The sequence below is a fragment of the Phoca vitulina genome, unplaced genomic scaffold (assembly GCF_004348235.1).
Source record: "Phoca vitulina isolate PV1807 unplaced genomic scaffold, GSC_HSeal_1.0 scaffold55, whole genome shotgun sequence".
Taxonomy (NCBI): Eukaryota; Metazoa; Chordata; class Mammalia; order Carnivora; family Phocidae; genus Phoca; species Phoca vitulina.
The window spans coordinates 385346-405963 of NW_022589758.1; the positions used below are offsets into that span (position 1 = coordinate 385346).

The 20618-nt window shown below is 40.9% G+C and overlaps 1 protein-coding gene across 6 annotated transcripts in view; it reads left to right on the top strand.

The window, feature by feature from the left end:
- OFD1 (OFD1 centriole and centriolar satellite protein) overlaps positions 1-20618 on the top strand; it is a 55556-nt gene that overhangs the window by 15781 nt on the left and 19157 nt on the right. For 5 of the 6 annotated variants that reach the window (XM_032389707.1, XM_032389710.1, XM_032389712.1 and 2 more), the window contains exons 4-11: positions 194-262; positions 349-376; positions 11946-12053; positions 14015-14151; positions 14475-14648; positions 16713-16819; positions 18359-18478; positions 20381-20454. In XM_032389707.1, the coding sequence (XP_032245598.1) occupies positions 194-262; positions 349-376; positions 11946-12053; positions 14015-14151; positions 14475-14648; positions 16713-16819; positions 18359-18478; positions 20381-20454 (817 nt within the window). The remainder of the gene's footprint in view (positions 1-193; positions 263-348; positions 377-11945; positions 12054-14014; positions 14152-14474; positions 14649-16712; positions 16820-18358; positions 18479-20380; positions 20455-20618) is intronic. The other variant, XM_032389708.1, reaches the window with a different exon arrangement.

Below are 20618 nucleotides of genomic sequence, written 5' to 3' on the forward strand. Positions count from 1 at the left end.
AGAAAAATACTTTATCCTTGTGACTTTAATATGTTTGTTATCAATAGTATAAGAAAGTGCTTCAATTTTATATTAGCATGGTTATAATATTTTGTAATTTAATCTGAAGCATGACTCTTAGTCTTCAGAAATGTCCTAGTTTATCATTTAAACATTGATGTAAAAAATATGTCTAACTTTTCTTTTCCTTAAGGTATTTACTATGCAAGATCTATTACAACTCATTAAAATCAACCCTGAATCCAGTCTCTACAAATCACTGGTAGGATTGTTTAGTTTTTATAACCTGCTTTGGTCTGTTAATTGTAACTGAACAGTTGAGTAAAGATAAATATTTTCTTTTAACAGATTTCAGGATTTGATAAAGAAAACAAAGGTAGGAGCCTTCATCTTTGTAGAAAATAGCAAAATTTTTGTCATTTACTTTTTCCTGTAAAACTATGAAAGTAATAATATTGAGGGGTATGAGTAGGGAGTTTAATACGAATTTGAGTTTCCATGCTGTGACAGTACCTTACCTTTTTATCTAATTTTTTAAAAAGCTTTTATTTAAGTAATCTCTACACCCAACGTGGAGCTTGAGCTTGAAGTCACGATCCTAAGATCTAGGAGTCATATGCTCCACTGACTGAGCCAACCAGGTGCCCCAATACCTTCCCTTTAATTAAACAGAATTATTCATCCATTTTGACAAATGTAGATCACTTCCCCAAATTCCACTCTTCTTAACTGCTGTTAGATACTCAAAAAACTGTAGACAGAAGTTGATAGAACCCTAGAAATGATGTGAAAGCTATGTTTTGTTCCCACTGTTGGGAACATTTCCGCACACACAAACTAACAATTTTAAGGCTAGGTTTCTTTGTAGCCTAGCTCTCCCCCTCAAGTACAGTTTATAGATCATCAATATTTGCTTAAAAAAATGAAGTATCTGGTCAGTAATAAGTGCTGCATATATATTTTTTTATTAAGTGTTTATATGAGCCTGATAAATTGCTTTCATCTTGGCTTTGATAATAACCTTCATAGAGTCCATAACATGCCAGACCATGGGCTAGACTTGACGATGGACTTTGTAGCATGAACTGAAGCTGGTAACTTGCCTGTAATGCATATTCTTTAGGTCTATTTTAAATAATCTGTAACATTATGTAGTGGCCCTTTTGTGTTGGTGTGCGCCTGGATTTTGTATGTTGCCAGTATTGCTGCCATCCCCAGTAGGGCATTCATTTAGAACTTAGCATTCAGCAAACATTTGAGTACTTAGTTTCTGCCAACCATTAGTCTGTGACTTAATTGCCTAGTTTCTTGGGAGTAATGTTAGCAGAGGATGAGTAAATCAGATCACAAGACGTTCTGGAGTGCCTGTGAAGTAGGTCATCCACACTGAACTTCAGTATGGTAAGTGATCCTATATTCAGTATTCCAAGACGGTACTGTCTAATGTAAATTTCCCGTAATGATGGGGATGTCTGTGTCTGTGCTATCGGATATGGTGTCCACTAGCCATGTGTGGCTATTAAACATTTGAAATGTGGCTAGTGTAGCTGAGCTGACTCTTCAATTTAAATAGCTATACGTGAATGGTGGTTATGACATTGGACAGGGCACCGATCTAAGGTATATAGTGGATATCTGTAGCTTAACTATCCTTTCAGAAGGAAACTTGGGGCCTAAAGGGATATTAAGAAATAATCCACTTATTAGAGGTATTTCATGTTATCTTTAAAAATAGTTTTTCACCTTTACACACTCTGTTTAAAATCTTCTGGTTCAGAAAGATGTGGTTAACAGCTCTTACCAGCTTCACCCAGCATCCTAGTATAAGTTCTGAAATTCAGAAAAACTATGCATAGCAGATATGTCAGGCATCCTCATGGCAAAATTTGGGTAGAACTCTTGGCTGACACTAAAACAGCTATTGTTAAAATGAAATAATTTAAAAAATTCGTGTCTTCCAATTAAGAACATCAGAAAACATGTAGGAAGATATTTTGTGCCCGTTTATGCCCTAACAGAGACCTATAATTTTATCTTACTCTGTATTTGAGGGTTCTGGGTTGTTGAATGGCCATAGTACTTTTCCCCTAGATTACACTTACCCATCCTTTCCACCCCTAACTTTTCAGAGATAATAATGCCGAGAAAAAAGCTGTGCAGAGAATTTGGGTGAGGGCAGAAAATTTGGACATTGGCTCTTTGTTTTCTGGAACTTAAAATCCTTACCTGTGATGGGTAAAAGAATAGCTACATATATCAGTGGAACAGAACAGCAAGCCCAGAAATCAGTCTACACAAATACAGTTGACCCTTGGACACCACGGGGGTTAGGGTCTCTGACCCTCCCCACCAGGGCCGCTGCACAGTCCCAGTCCACATAGAATTGTTGACTGCCCCAAAACTAACAGCCTGCTGCTGACTGGAAGCCTTACTGATAACATAAACTGTCAACACATATTTTGTGTGTTAAATGTATTATATACCGTACTCTCAAAGTAAGCTAGAGAAGAGCATGTCGTTAAGAATCACAACAAAGAGAAAATACGTTAACAGTACTGCCCTATATTGATTGAAAAAAATCCCCATATAAAGGCCCCGTTGTTCAAGGGTCAACTGTGTAGTCAACTGATTTTTGATAAAGGGTGGAGGTAGTTCAAGGGAGGAAGGATGGTCTTTTCCACACATGGTACTGGAACAATTGGACACTCATACACAAAAACGAACCTAGACACAGACCTTGTACCTTACATAAGAATTAAAATAAACTATAGATCTAATTTTAAACATGAGACTATAAAACTTATGTAAGAAAACATTAAAACATGTATGTGACCTTTGGTTTGGTGAGGAGCTAAAACACTAAAAGCATATATATAAAAGAAAAAAATTGACCAGTTAGACTTCATTAAAATCAAAAACATCTGCTCTGAAAGACACTGAGAATGAAAAGACAAGCCCCAGACTGGGAGAAAATATTTGCAAAGGACACATCTCCTGAAAGACTTGTATCAAAAATACACAAAGAACTCTTAAAGAGACAACCCAGTTAAAAAATGGGTGAAGGATCTGAACAGACATGTCACCAAAGAAGATAGAGAGATGGCAAATAAGCCACAAAAAGATGTTCAATGGCAGTTGTTATTAGGGCAAGGCAAATAAAACGACAAAGAGATCTCCCCATACCCCTGTTAAGATGGTAGAAATGCAGACTACTTACAACCCCAAATGTTGGTGAGGATGTGGAGCAACAGGAACTCCCACTCATTGATGGTGTGAATACAAAATGGTATAGCCACTTGGGGAGATGGGTGGTTTCTCACAAAGCTAAACATAGTCTTACCATACCATCTGACAGTGATGCTCCTATTTACCCAACTGATGAGAAAACTTAGGTCCACATATAGCAACTTCATCATCATTGCCAGAAATTGGGAGCAGCCAAAATGTCCTTGAGTAGGTGAATGGATAAACAAGCTGTGATACATCCAGACAATGAAATACTATTAGGCTAAAAGGAATGAATTGTGAATCCATGCAAAAATAAAATCTGGGGCGGCTGGGTGGTGCGGTTGGTTAAGCGTCTGACTCTTGGTTTTGGCTCCGGTCATGATGTCAGGGTTGTGGGATCGAGCCCTGCATCAGGCTCCCTGCTCAGCAGGGAGTCTGCTTCTCCCTCTCCCTCTGCTCCTCTCCTCTGCTTGTGCTCTCTCTCTGTCAAATAAATAAAGTCTTAAAAAAAAAAAGGCAAAACTATAGAGCTGGTAAGTGGATTGGTGGTTGCCAGGGATTTGGAGGGAAGGGGTGTAGGAGGTTGAATAGGTGAAGCATAGGGAATTCTTTAGGGTCATGAAGGTATTTTGTAGGATACTGTAATGGTAGGATATATAGCACTAGATACTGGTCAAAGCCTGTAGAACTTTATAGTACAAAGGGTGAACCTTAATGTAAGCAAATTTAGGAGGTCAGGTGATCCCAGGATGGACTGCAGTATATGACAAAACCATCTAATAACCTCACTGGAGGGGATGGGGGAAAAAAGATACTGAGCTTGACCAACTTTGGAAATGAATACTGTGAGGCTAAAAGCAAATGAAACTGTATATAGGCACCATATTCGGGGTGACAGTTACTTCTCATGGAGGTACTGGTTAACAGATAGTTACTTCTCATGGAGGTGCTAGTTAACAATTTGGAAACCATTGTGCATGTATGATGGAACTGAACAATTAACTAAATGGATAGTAGAGGGTGAGAGCTGGGTTTCTCACTGTTAGGGTGCAATTTCACAGATCAGTAACATGACGAGGCTAGAATGATCCATGTGGTAATGGATTTGTTGGGGCCCTCAGTATAAGCTCAAGTTTAGCTTAATATAGATGCAGAGGATATATAGAAGTATTTATAGATATGTATCTACACAGGTTAGTGGAACATTCAAATTTCCTTGTTCTGCAGGCTGAGAGGGCCTAGAAGCAATGACACCCTAATAGCCATGAGCACACCTAGTGCCCACTTTGGAACACTTAAGATTTGGTTTCCAATACCATTCCATAATAATAGGAACCAAGGCTGCCTGGAGCAATGGCTGATTCCAGGGCTGGGGCAGAGAATGTACAAGATGAGCCTGGAGTCTTTTACAGTGCCAGATGAAAGGAAATGCTTAATTAAAAAAAATCCACTGTGAAAGAGCTTCTAAAGGCCAAAGCTAGAACACATGGAGCAACAAAATAAAATATTGGATTATATAAAATATTACATAATCACATAGGAATTGAAATAGAATGTATAAAATACCCATGAGTCCGTACCAGTGTAAATAAATGCTTGAATAAATGAGACTAGAGAATTCCTTCTTAGAGGGGGTATATATGTGGGGAGGGGAGAGGGGAGAAGTGAACTAATTAGGGGCCTGTGAGTAGTACTACAGAACTGGGAAAAGGTGACCATTCTTCACCTAGAATGAGTGAGGGGAAGAGCACATCTCGAAAGATTATCTACTGCAGCATCTTGAAGAAAATTTCTGCAATAGGTCTACTTTTTCTATAAAGGCAGAGCAGACAGACATGCCTGAGCATAACAGTAGCAGGAAGTTGTGAGGAGAGAACAGGAGGACTTGGGGGGGAGAAGGTCAAGAGAAGATCAGTGGATGAGCCAAAGAGGAACTGCAAGCAATGGATATGAAAGAACAGAGTGTAGGTCACGTTAGAGGAAGTGAGAAACAGTAGATTTTAAAATCTTCAGAAAAAGGAAAAAACAAACAGGCCTTTAACTTGGCTGATGCAGAAGCCAAATCCTTCCAACTGTTTTTTTGTTTTTTTTTTTTTTTAAGATTTTTATTTATTTCACACAGAGACACAGCGAGAGAGGGAACACAAGCAGGGGGAGTGGGGGAGGGAGAAGCAGGCTCCCACCTGAGCAGGGAGCCCGATGTGGGGCTCAATCCCAGGACCCTGGGATCATGACCTAAGCCTAAGGCAGACGAAGGCAGACGCTTAACGACTGAGCCACCCAGGCGCCCCCTTCCAACTGTTTTAAGAAACTAAAAACTTCTAAATTTATACTCCTGGTTTAAAAAAAGTTTCACACTATTCAGAAAAGTATAAAGTGAAAGAAAAATGGAAATCGCTGCCTTTATTCTCTGATCTCCCTTTCCACGGATACCTAGAATGAATAGTTTTCTCCTACCAGAATTTCATTTATGAATGTGAAAGTCTGTGTGATTAAAACATACATATAATCATAAATGGGCTCATATTATACTGTTTTGCAATTTGCTTTATTCACCAATATATCTGTATATTCAGAATATTTTTAAAGAATGTTTTTAACCCCCATTGGTGGAGATTTCATTGTTTTATTGTTTTGCCATTGGAAGCAATCAGTGTGTAGAGTACACCCTTTGTGGGCTTCTGGAAGTATAGCTGTGTAAACTTACGGAAGTGGAATGATGAGGTCAAAGGGCATGTGCATTTGAGCACACACAAACCCTGACAAAATTCCCTCCCAAGTGAACGAGCATGTCTGTTTCTCCACTCCCCTGGGTGGAAGAAGTTGACTTCAACCATCATGGATGACTTCGAGAGGTTCAAGAGTTCAGTGGGGGAAGTCACTGCAAATGTGGTGGAAATAGCAAGACAACTAGAATTGGAGCCTGAAGATGGGACTGAATTGCAGCATTCTCAGGATCAAACTTGAACAGATGAGTTGCTTCTTATGGATGAGCAGAGGAAGTGGTTTCTTGAGCTGGAATCTACTGGCGAAGATGTGGTGAAGCTTGTTGAAGTGACAACAAAGGATTTAGATTATTACATAAACGTAGTGCCAGGGTTTGAGAGGATTGACTCCAATTTTTTTTTTTTTTAAGATTTTATTTATTTGTCAGAGAGAGAGAGCACAAGTAAGCAGAGCAGCAGGGAGAGGGAGAAGCAGACTCCCCGCGGAGCAGGGAGCCCGATGCGGGGTGCGGGGCTCAATCCCAGAACCCTGGGATCATGACCTGAGCCGAAGGCAGACGCTTAACCGACTGAGCTACTCAGGCGCCCTGGAGTGACTCCAGTTTTGAAAGAGGTTCTATTTTGAGTAAATCATGTGCTACAGAGAACTCGTGAAAGGAAGGGTGAGTGTGGCTGAGTTCATTGTTGTCCTGCTGTTGGCCACAGCCACCCCACCTCCACCAGCCACCACCCTCATCAGTTATCAGCCATCAACACCAAGGCAAGACCCTCCACCAGCAAGAGTACGACTGGCCGAAAGCTCAAATGATGGCTAGCATTTTTAGCAATATTTTTTATTTTTTTTAAAGATTTTATTTATTTGACAGAGAGAGATACAGCGAGAGGAGGAACAAAAGCAGGGGGAGTGGGAGAGGGAGAAGCAGGCTTCCCATGGAGCAGGGAGCCCGATGCGGGGCTTGATCCCAGGACCCCGGGACTTGTGACCTGAGCCGAAGGCAGATGCTTAACGACTGAGCCACCCAGGCGCCCCAGTTTTTAGCAATATTTTTTAATTAAGATATGTACGTTGCTGTTTTAGACATAGTGAATGTTATTGCACACTTAGTAGGCTCGAGTATAGTGGAAACATTACTTTTATATGTACTGGGAAACATTCATTAGACTTGATTTATTGTGATACTCACTGTATTGCACTGGTCTGGAACTGAAATTTCAGGATCACTAAGGTATTCCTGTATTTTTTTTTTTTTTAATGGATGTGTCCCAATTAACTTAATGCCATAACTGATGAATCCAACAGCATTATGGACAATGCAGTCATGAACATTATATATATATGTATACCTATTTTTCAATCAAAATACTTGTATAGTAATACAAAATGCAGAAATTATAAATATAGCTTGGTGAAACCATCAAAAATAAATGTACCCAGGAAATACCTCCCACCACAAGAAATAGAACAATACCAGCATCCCAGAAGCCTCCCTTGTATCCTTCCCAATCACTATGCTTTCCCTATTACCCAGTCTTAACTGCTCTTCTGATATCTAGCACCATAGATTATTAATGCCTGTTTTTATACTTTATATGCATGTAATCCTACAATATCTTTTTTTTTTAACATTTTATTTATTTGAGAGAGGGACAGAGAAAGTGAGAGAGAGCACAAGTGGGGTGAGGGGCAGAGGGAGAAGCAGACTCCCCGCTGAGCAGGGAGCCCGATATGGGGCTCGATCCCAGGACCCTGGGATCATGACCTGAGCTGAAGGCAGACACTTAACAACTGAGCCACCCAGGTGCCCCCCTAAAATATATCTTGAGTATGGCTTCTTTCTCTCAGCATTATGACATTGATTGATACTATTTTAGCATTGGTTTGTTCATATTAATTGCTATGCATTCCATTGTGTGAGTATATGGTTATTTTTTATTCAAGTATAATAGAGTGTTTCAGGTGTACAATATAATGATTCAACAATTCTATGTATTTCTCAGTACTAATCGTAACAAGTATACTCTTAATCCTCTTTATCTATTTCACTCATTGCCCCACCCACCTCCCCTCTGGCAACTATCAGTTCTATGTATTTAAGAGTCTGTCTGTCTCTTTTTCCTTTGTTTCTCCATGTATTTGTACTTTACAGATTTTTTTCTTATGGTTGATTTCTAGTTGCATACTGTTGTGGTTGGAAAAGATACATGATATGACTTCAATCTTGTTGAATTTGAGACTTGTTTTGTGGCCTAACATGTGATCTGTTTTGGAGAATGTTTAATGTACACTTGAAAAGAATGTGTATTCTGCTGTTTTAAGATGGAACCTTCTGAATATATCTGTTAGCCCCATCTGGTCCAGCATGTCCTTCAAAGCCAATATTTCCTTATTGATTTTCTGTCTGGATGATCTGTCTGTTGATGTAAGCGGAGTGTTATACTCCCTTACTATTATTATATTACTATCAATTACTTCCTTTATGTTTGTTATTAGCTGTTTTATATATTTGGGTGCTACTGTGTTGGGTGCATAAGTATTTACATTGTTCTTTTTTTTTTTTTTTTAAGATTTTATTTTTAAATAATCTCTACACCCAGCTGGAGCTTGAACTCACAACCCAGAGATCAAGAGTTGCATGCTCCACCATTTGCCAGATAAATGTTTTTTCATCCCTTCACTTTCAGTCTACATGTATATTTAGGTCTGAAGTGATTCTCCTTTAGGCAGCATATAGATGGGTCTTGCTTTTTTTTTTTTTTTTTAAGATTTATTTATTTAGAGAGCAAGAGAGAGCCACATACGAATGGAGGGAAGGGCAGAATGAGAGACTCTTCAAGCAGACTCCCTGTTGAGCAGGAGCCTGGTGAGGGGCCCGATCCCATAATGCATGAAATCGTGACCTGAGCCAAAACCAAAAGTCAGACACTTAACCAGCTGAGCCACTCAGGTGCCCCATAGATGGGTCTTATTTTTTGTCCATTCAGTCACCCTATGTTGTTTGAGTGGAGCATTTAGTCCATTTACATTGAAAGTAATTATTGATAGGTGTGTACTTATTGCCATTTTGTTACATGTTGTATGTTTGTTCTCTGTTCCTTTCTTTTCTTGCTCTCTATGATCATAGTTTGCTGGCTTTTTTTAGTGATGTACTTAGATTCCTTTCTCCTTATTTTTGGTGTATCAGTGGTTTTGATTTGTTATATTTAGGCTCATAATAACATCTTATGCATATATCTGTATGTTAAGTTGATGGTTGCTTAAATTTGAACCCATTCTAAAAGCACTGAATTTTTACTCATCTCCCCCCATTCATTTTATGTATTATGATGTCATACTTTACATCCTTTTATTTTGTGAATCTCTTGACTGATTTTTACAGATATAATTGATTTTACTGCTTTTGTACTTTAACCTCCATGCTGGTTTTATAAGTGATTAATCTACTTTTATTATGTTTGTATTTAACTGAAATTTTTTCATATCCTAACTCTGTTATTCGTGATTATGGCCTTTTCTTAAAATTCAGAGAACTCCCATTAACATTTCTTGTAGGGCTGGTTTAGTGGTAATGAACTTTAACTTTTGTCTGGGAAACTCTTTACTTCTATTCTGAATGATAGCCTTGCTGGGTAGAGTATGCTTGGTTGCAGATTTTTTTTTCCTTTCAGCACTTTGAATATATGTCGCCATGCCCTTGTGGCCTGCAAAATTTCTGAAAAATCAGCTTATAGCCTTTTGGGGTTTCCTTTGTATATAACTGTTTGCTGCCTTTAAAATTCTCTATCACTACTTTTTGCCATTTTAATTACGTGTTTTGGTGTGGACCCCCTTAGGTTGATTTTGTTGGGGTCTCTCTGTGCCTCCTGGATCTGGATTTCTGTTTCCCTCCCCAGATGGAGGATGTTTTCAGCTATTATGTCTTCAAATAAATTTTTTGCCCCCTTTTTTCTCTCTTCTTCTGGGATCCCTATGATGCAAATGTTATTATGCTTGATGGTGTTGCTGAGTTCCCTTAACCTATTCTCATTATTTATTATTCTTTTTTCTTTTTGGTGTTCATCTTGGGAACTTTCCATTACTCTGGCTTCCAGCTCACTGATCCGTTCTTCTGTCTCCTCTAATCTGCTATTGATTCCCTCTAGTGTATTTTTAATTTCAGTTGTTGAGTCTTTCATCTGTGATTGGTTCTTTTTTATATTTTCTTTCTCTTTGATGATGGTCTCACTGAGATCCTCCACTCTTCTCAAGTCCATCAAGTATCTTTATTTATTTATTTATTTTTTTAAAGTAGGCTCCATGCCCAGCATGGACCCCAACGCAGGGCCTCAACTCACGTCCCTGAGATCAAGACCTGAGCTGAGATTAGGAGTCAGACACTGAACCAACTGAGCCACACAGGTGTCCCCATTACTTTGAATTCTTTATCAGGCATATTGCTCTTCTCCATTTCATTTAGCTGTTAAAGGGCTAGTCTGGAGTTGCCATGGGATTGTAGTTGGGTGGTGTCAGCAGTCAGACCAGATCCCTGCTCTTAGCCTGTTTCCTGTGGCTGAGAGGTGGTTGGTGGGTGGGGCTGGCAGAGCAGATGTCTGCCCTGAGTCCATTTGCTGGGGCTGTAGTTGCGCTGGTGTGTGTGGTTATCCTCTCCTATCTCCAGGGCAGGAGTCACTCTGTAGTGGTGGCTTATGGGGTGTATCGTGGCAGGAGCTGCTTTGGAGGGACTCCTGCCACTTGGGCATTGGATGGGGCAGATCCGCAGGAGAACACGGGAGCTGGGTGGTGGTAGTAAGGTAGGTAGGTGGGGGGGGGGGGGCTGTTCATGCTGTTCCCAGAAGTGTCTGGCTATCTAGACTTGGGGGTGTGGGGAGAAATGGCTCCTGACAGCTCTTTTGTTTTTGGAGATGTCTCCTGAAGATCTCTGCCCTTCCAGCACAGGTTCGAAGATTAGTAAATGAATCTCCTTCCAGGTATACCCCAGGAGCTTTTCAAACTGCTGCTTCTGTGCTGTTTCTATGTGGGGTTGTTTGTTATGCTGGCTCTTTAAGAGTGGACACTCCGTTTCCTATTGCCCTCCAGCTCTCCCAGAGCTAAGCTCGCTGATTATTAAGGTACCTGGAGGGAAGCCCTGCTGACTGTAAAAACTCACAAAGTTAAGCCCCACTGGTTTTTAAAGCCAAATGATATGGGGACTCGTCTTTTCAGTGCAGGTCACCCCTGTCTGGGGTGCCTGGTGTGGCTGGGGTCTGCTCTTCTCCCTTCTCCATGCTTGTGGTGTCCCTCCAGTTGGTGGTTAGTTTAGTTCCCAGCTGTGTCTCTGCCACTCCTGCCCTTTTCAGTGTGGCCTCCCCTCTGCGATTAACTGTGGGATGTCTGTTCTGCCAGTCTTTGGGTTTGTTTTCTGGGTTAGTTGCTCTGCTGTGGCTGTTACCTAGGTATGTCCGTGGGAGGAGGTAAGTTTAGAATCTTCCTATTCTGCCATCTTCCCAGAAGTCCCATATGCCTGTGTTTTTAATCTTAGCAATCTTACTGGAAAAATACAGTCTCTCTGTTGTATTATTTTGCATTTGTTTATACTTTTGTTCACGTTTGACAGTTAAACTTTTTTTGTGTAAATTTTGTCCATGTCTTGTTCCATTTTTCCATTTTTTTTCTTCCTGAATTGTAAGAGCTCTTTGATATTATGAAAATTAGTCCTCTGTTTCCATATTACTGCAAATATTTTTTTTCCAGTGTATCACTTGTCTTTTGACTTCATTTCATGCCATATAGGTTTCTGATTTTTATATTGTTAGAGTGATAAATATTTATCCTTATTGCTTCTACGTTTTGCGTCATGTTTGCAAAGGCCTTTCCTTAGAAATTATTCTTAAAAGATCTAGAATGTAAAAAAGGATAATGTTTTAAAACCAAGATTATATAAACAGTGACTGAGCAATGGTTAAATGAAAGAAATTTGTGCAGTGAAACTGTATTATACACTTTGTGTCTTCTAGGTTTTCTCATGCAGTTTTTAAGAGAATTGGCAGAATATCATCAGTCCAAAGTGAGCCGTGATATGGAAACTCAGACAAATTCAACATTTCCTAGCAAAGACTCTCTTGGTAACTATAGCCTTCTTTCAGAATTTTAATTGTTCTGTTTTCAAATGACAGAAATGACCTGATTTACTATATTACATGCTTGTTGTTGACTGGGAGGGATGCAACCTGCAAGTGGCGGAGGTGCTCATTTCCTCTGGAATCATTGTGGGAAGGGACCAGAACTGCTCTCCCCTCATGACGGCTAAGGCTGCACTTTCCAAATCTTGGGGGGATCCAAAGGCCCACGTTCTTCCTTGTGTGTTGCATTCAACCTCTCTTAACTGGCAAGTTCTTCCCTATGTCTCATCTAACTTTATTTTACAGCCACTAAGTGAGAAAATCCTAGATGAGTTGCATTGCAGAGAACTAGACAAGTCAGTGGTGTATCACTTCAGTTTATAGTTGAGGAAATGGGGGTCCCCAGAGGAAGAGCAACTTGGAAACATTCTGGGGCAGAACTGATAGTAGAGTCCAAGTTTTCTAAAATTATGTGATTAATCGATTTCGTGGCCCTTCCCGAGTCTTAAGGAGTAATGGTGCTTTTAACGTTTAAGAAGATGAACCTATAATTGGTAAAAGCTACACTGTATAACTAGGCCTTTAATTTATTTTGGCATAGGTTTTATTCCATTGGGAACATGGTACATGCTTATTCTAGAACAGTGCTGTCCAATAATATGCGCCACATATGTAATTTTTAATTGCCTAGTGGCCATAGTAAAAAACAAAAAACAAAAAACCCACAGGTGAATTTGTTTTAATATATTTTATTTAACCCAATATGACCAAAATATTCCAACATGTAATCAGTATAAAAAACATTAATGAGATTATTTTAGATAAAATTTCTGTGTTCAGTCCTTGAAATCTGGTGTGTCTTTTACACTTAGAGCACATGTCAATTCAGATGATCACATTTCATCTACTCAGTGGCCGCATGCGGCTAGAGAGTCCTGTATTGAACAGCACAATTACAGAGCATTTGGAAAACACAGAAAAGTAAATGGAAAATATGTCTAAAAAAAATTTTTTTTTTAAAGATTTTATTTATTTATTTGACAGAGACACAGCGAGAGAGGGAACACAAGCAGGGGGAGTGGGAGAGGGAGAAGCAGGCTCCCCGCGGAGCAGGGAGCCCGATGTGGTGGGACTCGATCCCAGGACCCTGGGATCATGACCCGAGCTGAAGGCAGTCGCTCAACCGACTGAGCCACCCAGGCACCCTGTCTAAAATTTTCTAAAGAGATGAACACTGCCAGTACTTCTGCCAGCCTTTTTTCATGTGCATTCTCTTTGGTGGGTGTTGGTGTTCTCCATGGCTGAGATTGTCCTCTAGGTACACATTTGCATGTTGCTGCATGGTTGATTCTGATCCACAGTTGGTTTGAGGGCTGTGGGTCTACTGGAAACAGCGCTAGAATGCGAGATAGTGGACCTGGTCTCAGTCCCAGTTACACCATTACATAGTTGCTTAGCCCTCGAGGACTCACTCAAACTGTAGGGGCCACTTTCCTTCTCTGTAAAGCAGAGGAGTTGAAATACTTGATCTTTGGTTTATTTTAAAGTCAGTGTTTTGAACGTGTGAGTCCCCTTTAACCAAAGTCCACTTCGTTCTGCCTTGGCATCTAGGGACTAGAAAGAGATGCCAGTGTTTTCTCACTTCTATTGTACGCTTTGCTTTCTTTGCCCCTGACATTTGAGGATGAAAATTTTCTAACGTACAAAAAGGTTGAAATAGTTGTACACTGAACACTTGTATACCTAGATACTCCCAGCAAATTTGTGTGATACTTGCTCGAGCACTTGTCTGTCCCATCCATTTATCCGTCTTAATTTTTTGATGTTTCAAAGTCAATTGCAGAGATCCCTACACTTTCCCCTAAGTATACTCTTTGCTTTTGAACAGAGCTCTAGCCTCTTGCTCACCTGACCACATTTCTCTGTCCTAACTTCCTGTGTTGTTGTTGTTGTTGTTTTAATAGCAGAAAAGCTTCAGCTCATTGATGATCAGTTTGCGGATGCTTACCCTCAGCGTCCCAAGTTAGAATCTTTAGAAATAAAGTTAAATGAATATAAGAGAGAAATAGAACAGCAGCTTCAGGCAGAAATGTGTCAAAAGGTAAGTTGTATCTTGTTGCTGTTAGCAAGAGTGATATTGGTGCTTATCTTTTGATGCCTTAATGTTAGGTATAAGGGGAAAAATGGAGAATCTTTACTAATGAATGTGATAAACTATTGCACATGTGATTTTTCTTTCTAATTGATGTCATTTTTTGTGCCTTTTGAATGAATGCTACAGGTACAGTGAATGAGATGAAACTAAAGATGAGTTAAACTAAATATATTTAAGTAGAGCATTAGTGTTAAACCTAGCCATCAAGAGAGAAGTTATTTCTTTAGTATAGTTATTGGTATTTATAGTTATTTGTAATCAATTGGCAGTTGAAATATTTCAAAGATACCAAAATAGCAGAAGTTAAAATGGAAGAGAGAAGAAAGGCTGAGAGGGAGTTAGCTGAGTTCCGGAACAAATTGGAGCGAGCTTGTCAAGCAAAATCTGAAGCCCTCATTTCTCGGGAAAAGATGGCTCTTGAGAGAATTCAAAAGTACCAAGAGGTAACATTTTACAATTATTTACTGGGTGTCTGTTTCCTGCAGCTCTTAGTAGATTGGCTCAAGGTCTGTGACTGGGTTGGGACAGTTGGTTAGACAAGACAGAGCCCTACAGGAGTACTAGGGACTGGGGTCAAGAGCACAAGTGGAAGGATCGGCCTGGAAAACAATATGCAGACTTCGTTCCTCTGAAACGGCTGGAAGGAAAGAACTGTGAGTGCGAACATCCATGTGGGGATTGTGAGAAACTCACACTGAATAAGCTCCATCCTCTTGGGCAGATCTGAGGGTTAGGGGGGCAGCTTCCAGAAGAGGATCAGCAGTTGGGGAACGGTTGCGTGGGGGTAGAGGCAGAGCAACGCTCTGAGGCAGACAGGACTGGTGGCACTGTGTTGGGGGCCCAGCTGAGACGGGCAGCCTCTGACTGATGTAGACCAAACCAAGCGCTTGTAGGTGATTGCTCTGTTCTAGTTCTTGGGAGGCTTTGTAAGGTTAGCCAGGGTAGGAAGAGGCGCCTGGGGAGCGGAGCTTTATAGAGCTGACTTGGCTTGAGAAAAGCAGCCTGTTTAATTGAAGACACTGGGGCTCGGTGGGGTGGTGAAGGAAGCCAGAGGGCAAGATGGGTGGCTACTAGCCCAGGGGAGAAGGGAAGGCCATGTGGCAGAGTCCGAGACCTCAAGGACTAGGTCTGGGGCTACCGACAGGTGGAAGGGTAAGCATGGGCCAAGAGGATAGGGTCGCAAGCGGAGCTGTCACATGAAGACTGGCAACAAAACGCAGTGTGCTGCCATTGGATCGAAGGTCAAGGTCCCCGGAGTAGCGGAGTCCAGGCCTGTAGAAGTCAGTCAGGTGGCCATCTGATCTCTCACGGAGCGTGACTGGACAGGAGGTAGAAAGGTTGAGGCGTGGCAGGAGGCGTGGGGTCCACTCTTGTAGGAGAATCCGGTTCCTTTCCCAAGGGGCTATCTTTGACTGGCCTGGATTGGGACCACTGTTCCCTGTGTCTGGCCGGAGCTGCTGCCGTCGGGAGCTCTTGCTCGGGGCTTCTCAGTCAGACCCAGTTGTTTCATGCTGATTGCGTCCCCTGTACGGTTTTGTTTACCATTTCTGGTGATTGGGCTCCTATAAAAATAAATGTGGGAAGCACTGTCTTTGAGATGATTGGATTATGTTTAGATGAACAACTGCATCCTCAAGACCGGTGACTGACTAGTTCAGACCAATCAGTTACCAGACCAGAACACTCATTTAGTTAACTGATTCTCTGAAGGCTCTGGACAAGAAGCCCTCCTCATGCAAAGCATCGTGTCTTTCTTCCACCACCTGGAATGCCCTTCTCCTTCCGTCCCTGATGAAACCCTCTTGGCCTTCAAAATCCAGCTGGAATGTCACCTCCTTGTGACGCCTTCCCTGGACTCCTACTGACAGACTGATTCGCCTGTCACTCCTGCCACAGAGTCTTTCTGTATTTTGGTTATAAAATCCTCACATCATAGTCTGATTATTTCTCTCTCCCTGACTGAACTGCAAATTTTGTAAAGGTGGGACCTGTATCTGCATCCTTCTCTGTCCAGCTCCGAGTGTGCTGTTTGACATAGGCTAGGTGTTCCATGAAGCCTTGCTCAGCAGACACACAAATGGAGGTGTGGCCCATTCCTTCAGCTTGCTACTGCTGAGTCAGAACGGGAACTGAAACTTTCCGACAGCAACAGAAGCAGGGGAATTCTATTCTTTCGACGTTTTATTGCTAAACACCCATTTTGTCATTTTTTTCTTGCTGAAGCACTTACCCAAATTTTAAGCGTCCGAGAGATGTTACGTAGAATAAATAGACCAGGGATGTTAGGAATACAGGATAATGGAGTTTCACAGTCATTGAAGGAGGGAACATGTGTCTGGGTAAGGAATTAGGCAAAAAGCATACCTCGAATTGAAACCTCTTAAGAGAAAGGGAAATTGTAACCCTAAGTGTCTGGAGTTTGTTTTCTGGAATTTAGGAAGCAGGATGTTCAGATCTGTTTTATTTTCTTTAGCTTGCTTACTAAAAATTAAAGCTTTCATACACAGATGGAAACCAAAGAAATTTATGCTCAGAGGCAGCTTCTACTAAAAGATTTAGATTTGCTAAGAGGCAGAGAAGCCGACCTGAAGCAACGGATCCAAGCTTTTGAATTGTGAGTAATGTGTATTCGTTTCAGATATTCAGAATGAATGAGATTTAAAAGAACTAAATAGGTGTCTTAATAGTCTGATGCTAATTGCCAAGTAGTTTTTAATTGTTAAAGTGACAACACCTGGTTTTAAAAGGCACAGATTAAGAGAAACAAAGACTGGGGTTTCGTTTATGAAATATTAGACATTAGGGTGAAAAGCAGAATGAGACACCATCATTGGGCTATAGTAAGACCAGATACGTGATTTGAAGAAGCTAATAATGCTTTGACAAATCCTGTGTTTCTCATTTACGTTCCGTTCAGATCTAATAGTTTCACATGCACATAGCAACTGAACTCCAGATACCCAGACCTTCCATGTTTACTTGCTCTACTGTAAAAAAAAAAAAAAAAAAAAAAGGAAATATGGTGGCTCTGACTTGACTTATACTGGGTGAAACTATTTCTCTTGGTGTGTGTGTTACTTTTTCTAAGTACTCACAGATGTATCAGCCTTCAAATCTTACCTGGGATTAATACCAAGCTCACCAGTCTGTAGTTGGTGGAATAAGCTTTCTTTCCCATTTGGGATCTTGACATTCATAGATACTCCAGGAATCCGATTTTATTTAAGAGTTTGTCTCCATCTTTATTAATGTTGTTTTTTCATTTTTGTAGGCTCTATTCATTTGATTTCTTCTCTCTGCCTACCTTACTCTCCTTTTGGCGATACTGAAGTGGCACATTGATAGAGAATAGTAAAGGGGCAAAATTTGGGCAGATTCTCAGTTACATAATCATGATTATATAATCACTTCCTTACCTCCACGTCCCGGACTCCTCCTGTCTAAGCATATTAAACTAAAATAAATGGATTTAATGCTCCTTTGCTTTACAGATTAGCCAGCAGAGGGAGCTCTAACACAAAGCGTTTATCCTTTGCTTGAAACCCTGTTCATGGCACTCCTCACTGTGGTTTGGTCTAAGTACTTGTGAACCTGACTCCCGGCTCCAGAATTGGTTTTGTGGGTGACTGGGGGGTCTCTCCATGAAAAGCACTCCATTCTCCGGATTTGGAGGTTCTGAAGGACCCATCTATCGTTTGCTCTCTCTCGTCACTCTTTTCAACGTTCATTCGATGGATTATTAAATGCCAAAAATGAATCTTCTACCTATAATTCTTATGGGCTCATCAGTTAAGTCTCACAATTAGAAGGTAATACTCTAGAAGATACAAGCATTTAAGTACACTAGAGTTTGGTTTGTAGCTTTGTAACTAAAAACATCACTTTTTCATCCCTAAATTGATGATAGCCATTGATCCCCTGTAACCCTTTTTTGAGTGTGGATCCTCTTCTGTAAGAGACCGCTTTGGTCTTGGTACATTCACATTCCCCTTAGCCAGGTGCCACCGGATAATTCCATCTGCTAGTTGATGAACTAAGTCAGGTCATAAAATAGATGGAGGAACTAAAACACAGGCTATTTTTTCCCCCCTAAATTTGTTACTTCAGATGTTGTGGTTTTCTTATTTGCTTTCTCTATTTTTGTTAATTTCAGGACTCAGAGGCTGCAAGAGGAAAAAAATAAAAGCATAACTGACACACTTAGGAAGCGGGAACTGAATATAAAGAGCATTGAGGAGAGCTATGACCAGAAGCTCAAGAATGAACTTCTCAAGTAATTGCGTGGCATTGCTAAAGGAATCCCGTGTTTCATTAAGTTGCTAGAAGCACAGCACCACTGATGAAATAGATAAGACGGACAGTTGTTTTTTGTTTTTTGTTTTTTTGGGTTTTTTTGGGGAGATAAGACAGTTTATGGCAAAATTTGGTGTTTAAAAAAATACAGGTTTTCATTGGTAGTCAAGCCTTTCCCATGAATATTTAAGATGGGTTTAAAAAGATGCAGAGAGGGACGCCTGGGTGGCTCAGTCGGTTAAGCGGCTGCCTTCGGCCCAGGTCATGATCCCAGGGTTCTGGGATCGAGTCCCGCATCGGGCTCCTTGCTCAGCAGGGAGCCTGCTTCTCCCTCTCTCTCCCTCTGCTTGTGCTCTCTCTGTCAAATAAATAAAATCTTAAAAAAAAAAAAAAAAAAAAGAAAAAGATGCAGAGAATAGCATCCTCTGCTCATTCTTACTCGTAGCTTCTCTGACACTGAGAGCTTATGGTTTGCTTCAGTTTTTAGGGCACCTTAGGACTTGCTCAGTTTGCACAGCTGAGCAGCTGAAAAGTCAGAAGTACAACCACTTTCTTCCATTCTCTCCTCATACTGGCATGAAGATGGGGATAGGCCACAGTTTCTACAGTGGTCTTCTTACCGGAGACAGAGTTTGTCACTGAACATGTGCCTGGTATTCCTTCAAGGTTCTGCCAAGTCCGAATCCAGAAAAAGAATTAGCTATAGGAAGCAAAACACAGCATAGGAGAGGAGAATATGGACAAGTGTGGTCCCTGGGGCTTTTCTATAGCCTGAGTTTTGTATCTCGGTGAATAATCTCTTCGTGCAAAGGCATTAAGCCCATATGGTAACTCCTTCCCATGCGTGGCGCGCCATCTGGCACATAATAAGTGCTCAGTTAATACTGACTAAGTGCATGTGTAGTGAAGCGAGGACTCCACTCAGCTCCTCTGGGCAGGTCTTAGTCATTGGCCTCATTTTTATTGCCTTGCTCATAATTTGTCATTGGTATTCCATTACATAGTACCCACAAAGGTTTCTGGAAGTTATTCTTTAAACGAATTCTGTTAAAAAAGGTAGCATCTTTTCATTGTATCAGTTTCGAAATGATGGATTTGATCTACCTATTTTATGTCTGCTCCTCTAACATACTAGCGAACACGGAAGTAACCCTAGTTGTTACACACGTTTTTCTTCCTTTATTCCTCGCAGTTTGTTAACTTTGCCTAGCCATGGATATAGTGAACTGTTTGGTATCATTTGTCCAGCTTTGGGGGTCCTTCTGTGTCTTTAGCCAAGTGTTGAAGTTGGGAGGATATCACAGGATGCTTCTCCTTCCTTTTTCTGGCCTCTGAACCAGAAAGTCAACTGGTAACAGCTGGTGGAGATGGCTGAAGCCCCGAGAGATGTGCCTTTGGGTATTGCTAATTCAGGTCTAAAGCTCGTGGCAGTTGGCTCTCAATGCCGTGCTCAGCCTTTAAGGGCAAAAGTTCTTATCTTAGGGAGGGGAGACGGATAGGTGAATTGCAAGTGACTGACTTGGTTATCATGTGGGATTTAGAGTCTGTCACGCACACTGTAAGTTGGCCTTAATTTACTACCTTGTGTCGGTCGAGACCAACTGAGAAATAATTGCTCTCTGTAACCTCACAACAACAACAGGACCCTTGATCTTGTGTGATTGAGTTTTGGGACCGAATTGACAGGATCACAGCAGGGTTTTACGGACCTTTTATGTTCAGAATTCATATCCCTGGCTTTGGTCTTGAGAGAGCCTGAGGTTTACGTGTTGTCACGTTCGGTGCCTTTAGATGCCCCAGCGCCACAGATAAGCTCGTGTATTGATGGTAGTCTGTCCAGGAAAGCGACAAGGAGCTCATTTTTGGTTCTTCTGATTGGCAGGTATCAACTTGAACTAAAGGATGACTATATCACCAGAACGAACAGGCTGATTGAAGATGAAAGGAAGAATAAAGGTGACTCTGGGGGCAAGCTGTGTTTTTCAGCACTGATGTAGGCTGTTAGCTTCTTAGTTGGGCCTATTCTGTATTCTAAAAAAGATATAGCATACACATCCTTGTTACTACAAAAATTACATGTTTTTTGTTGTTTTAATTTTACAAAATAAAAAAAATACTGT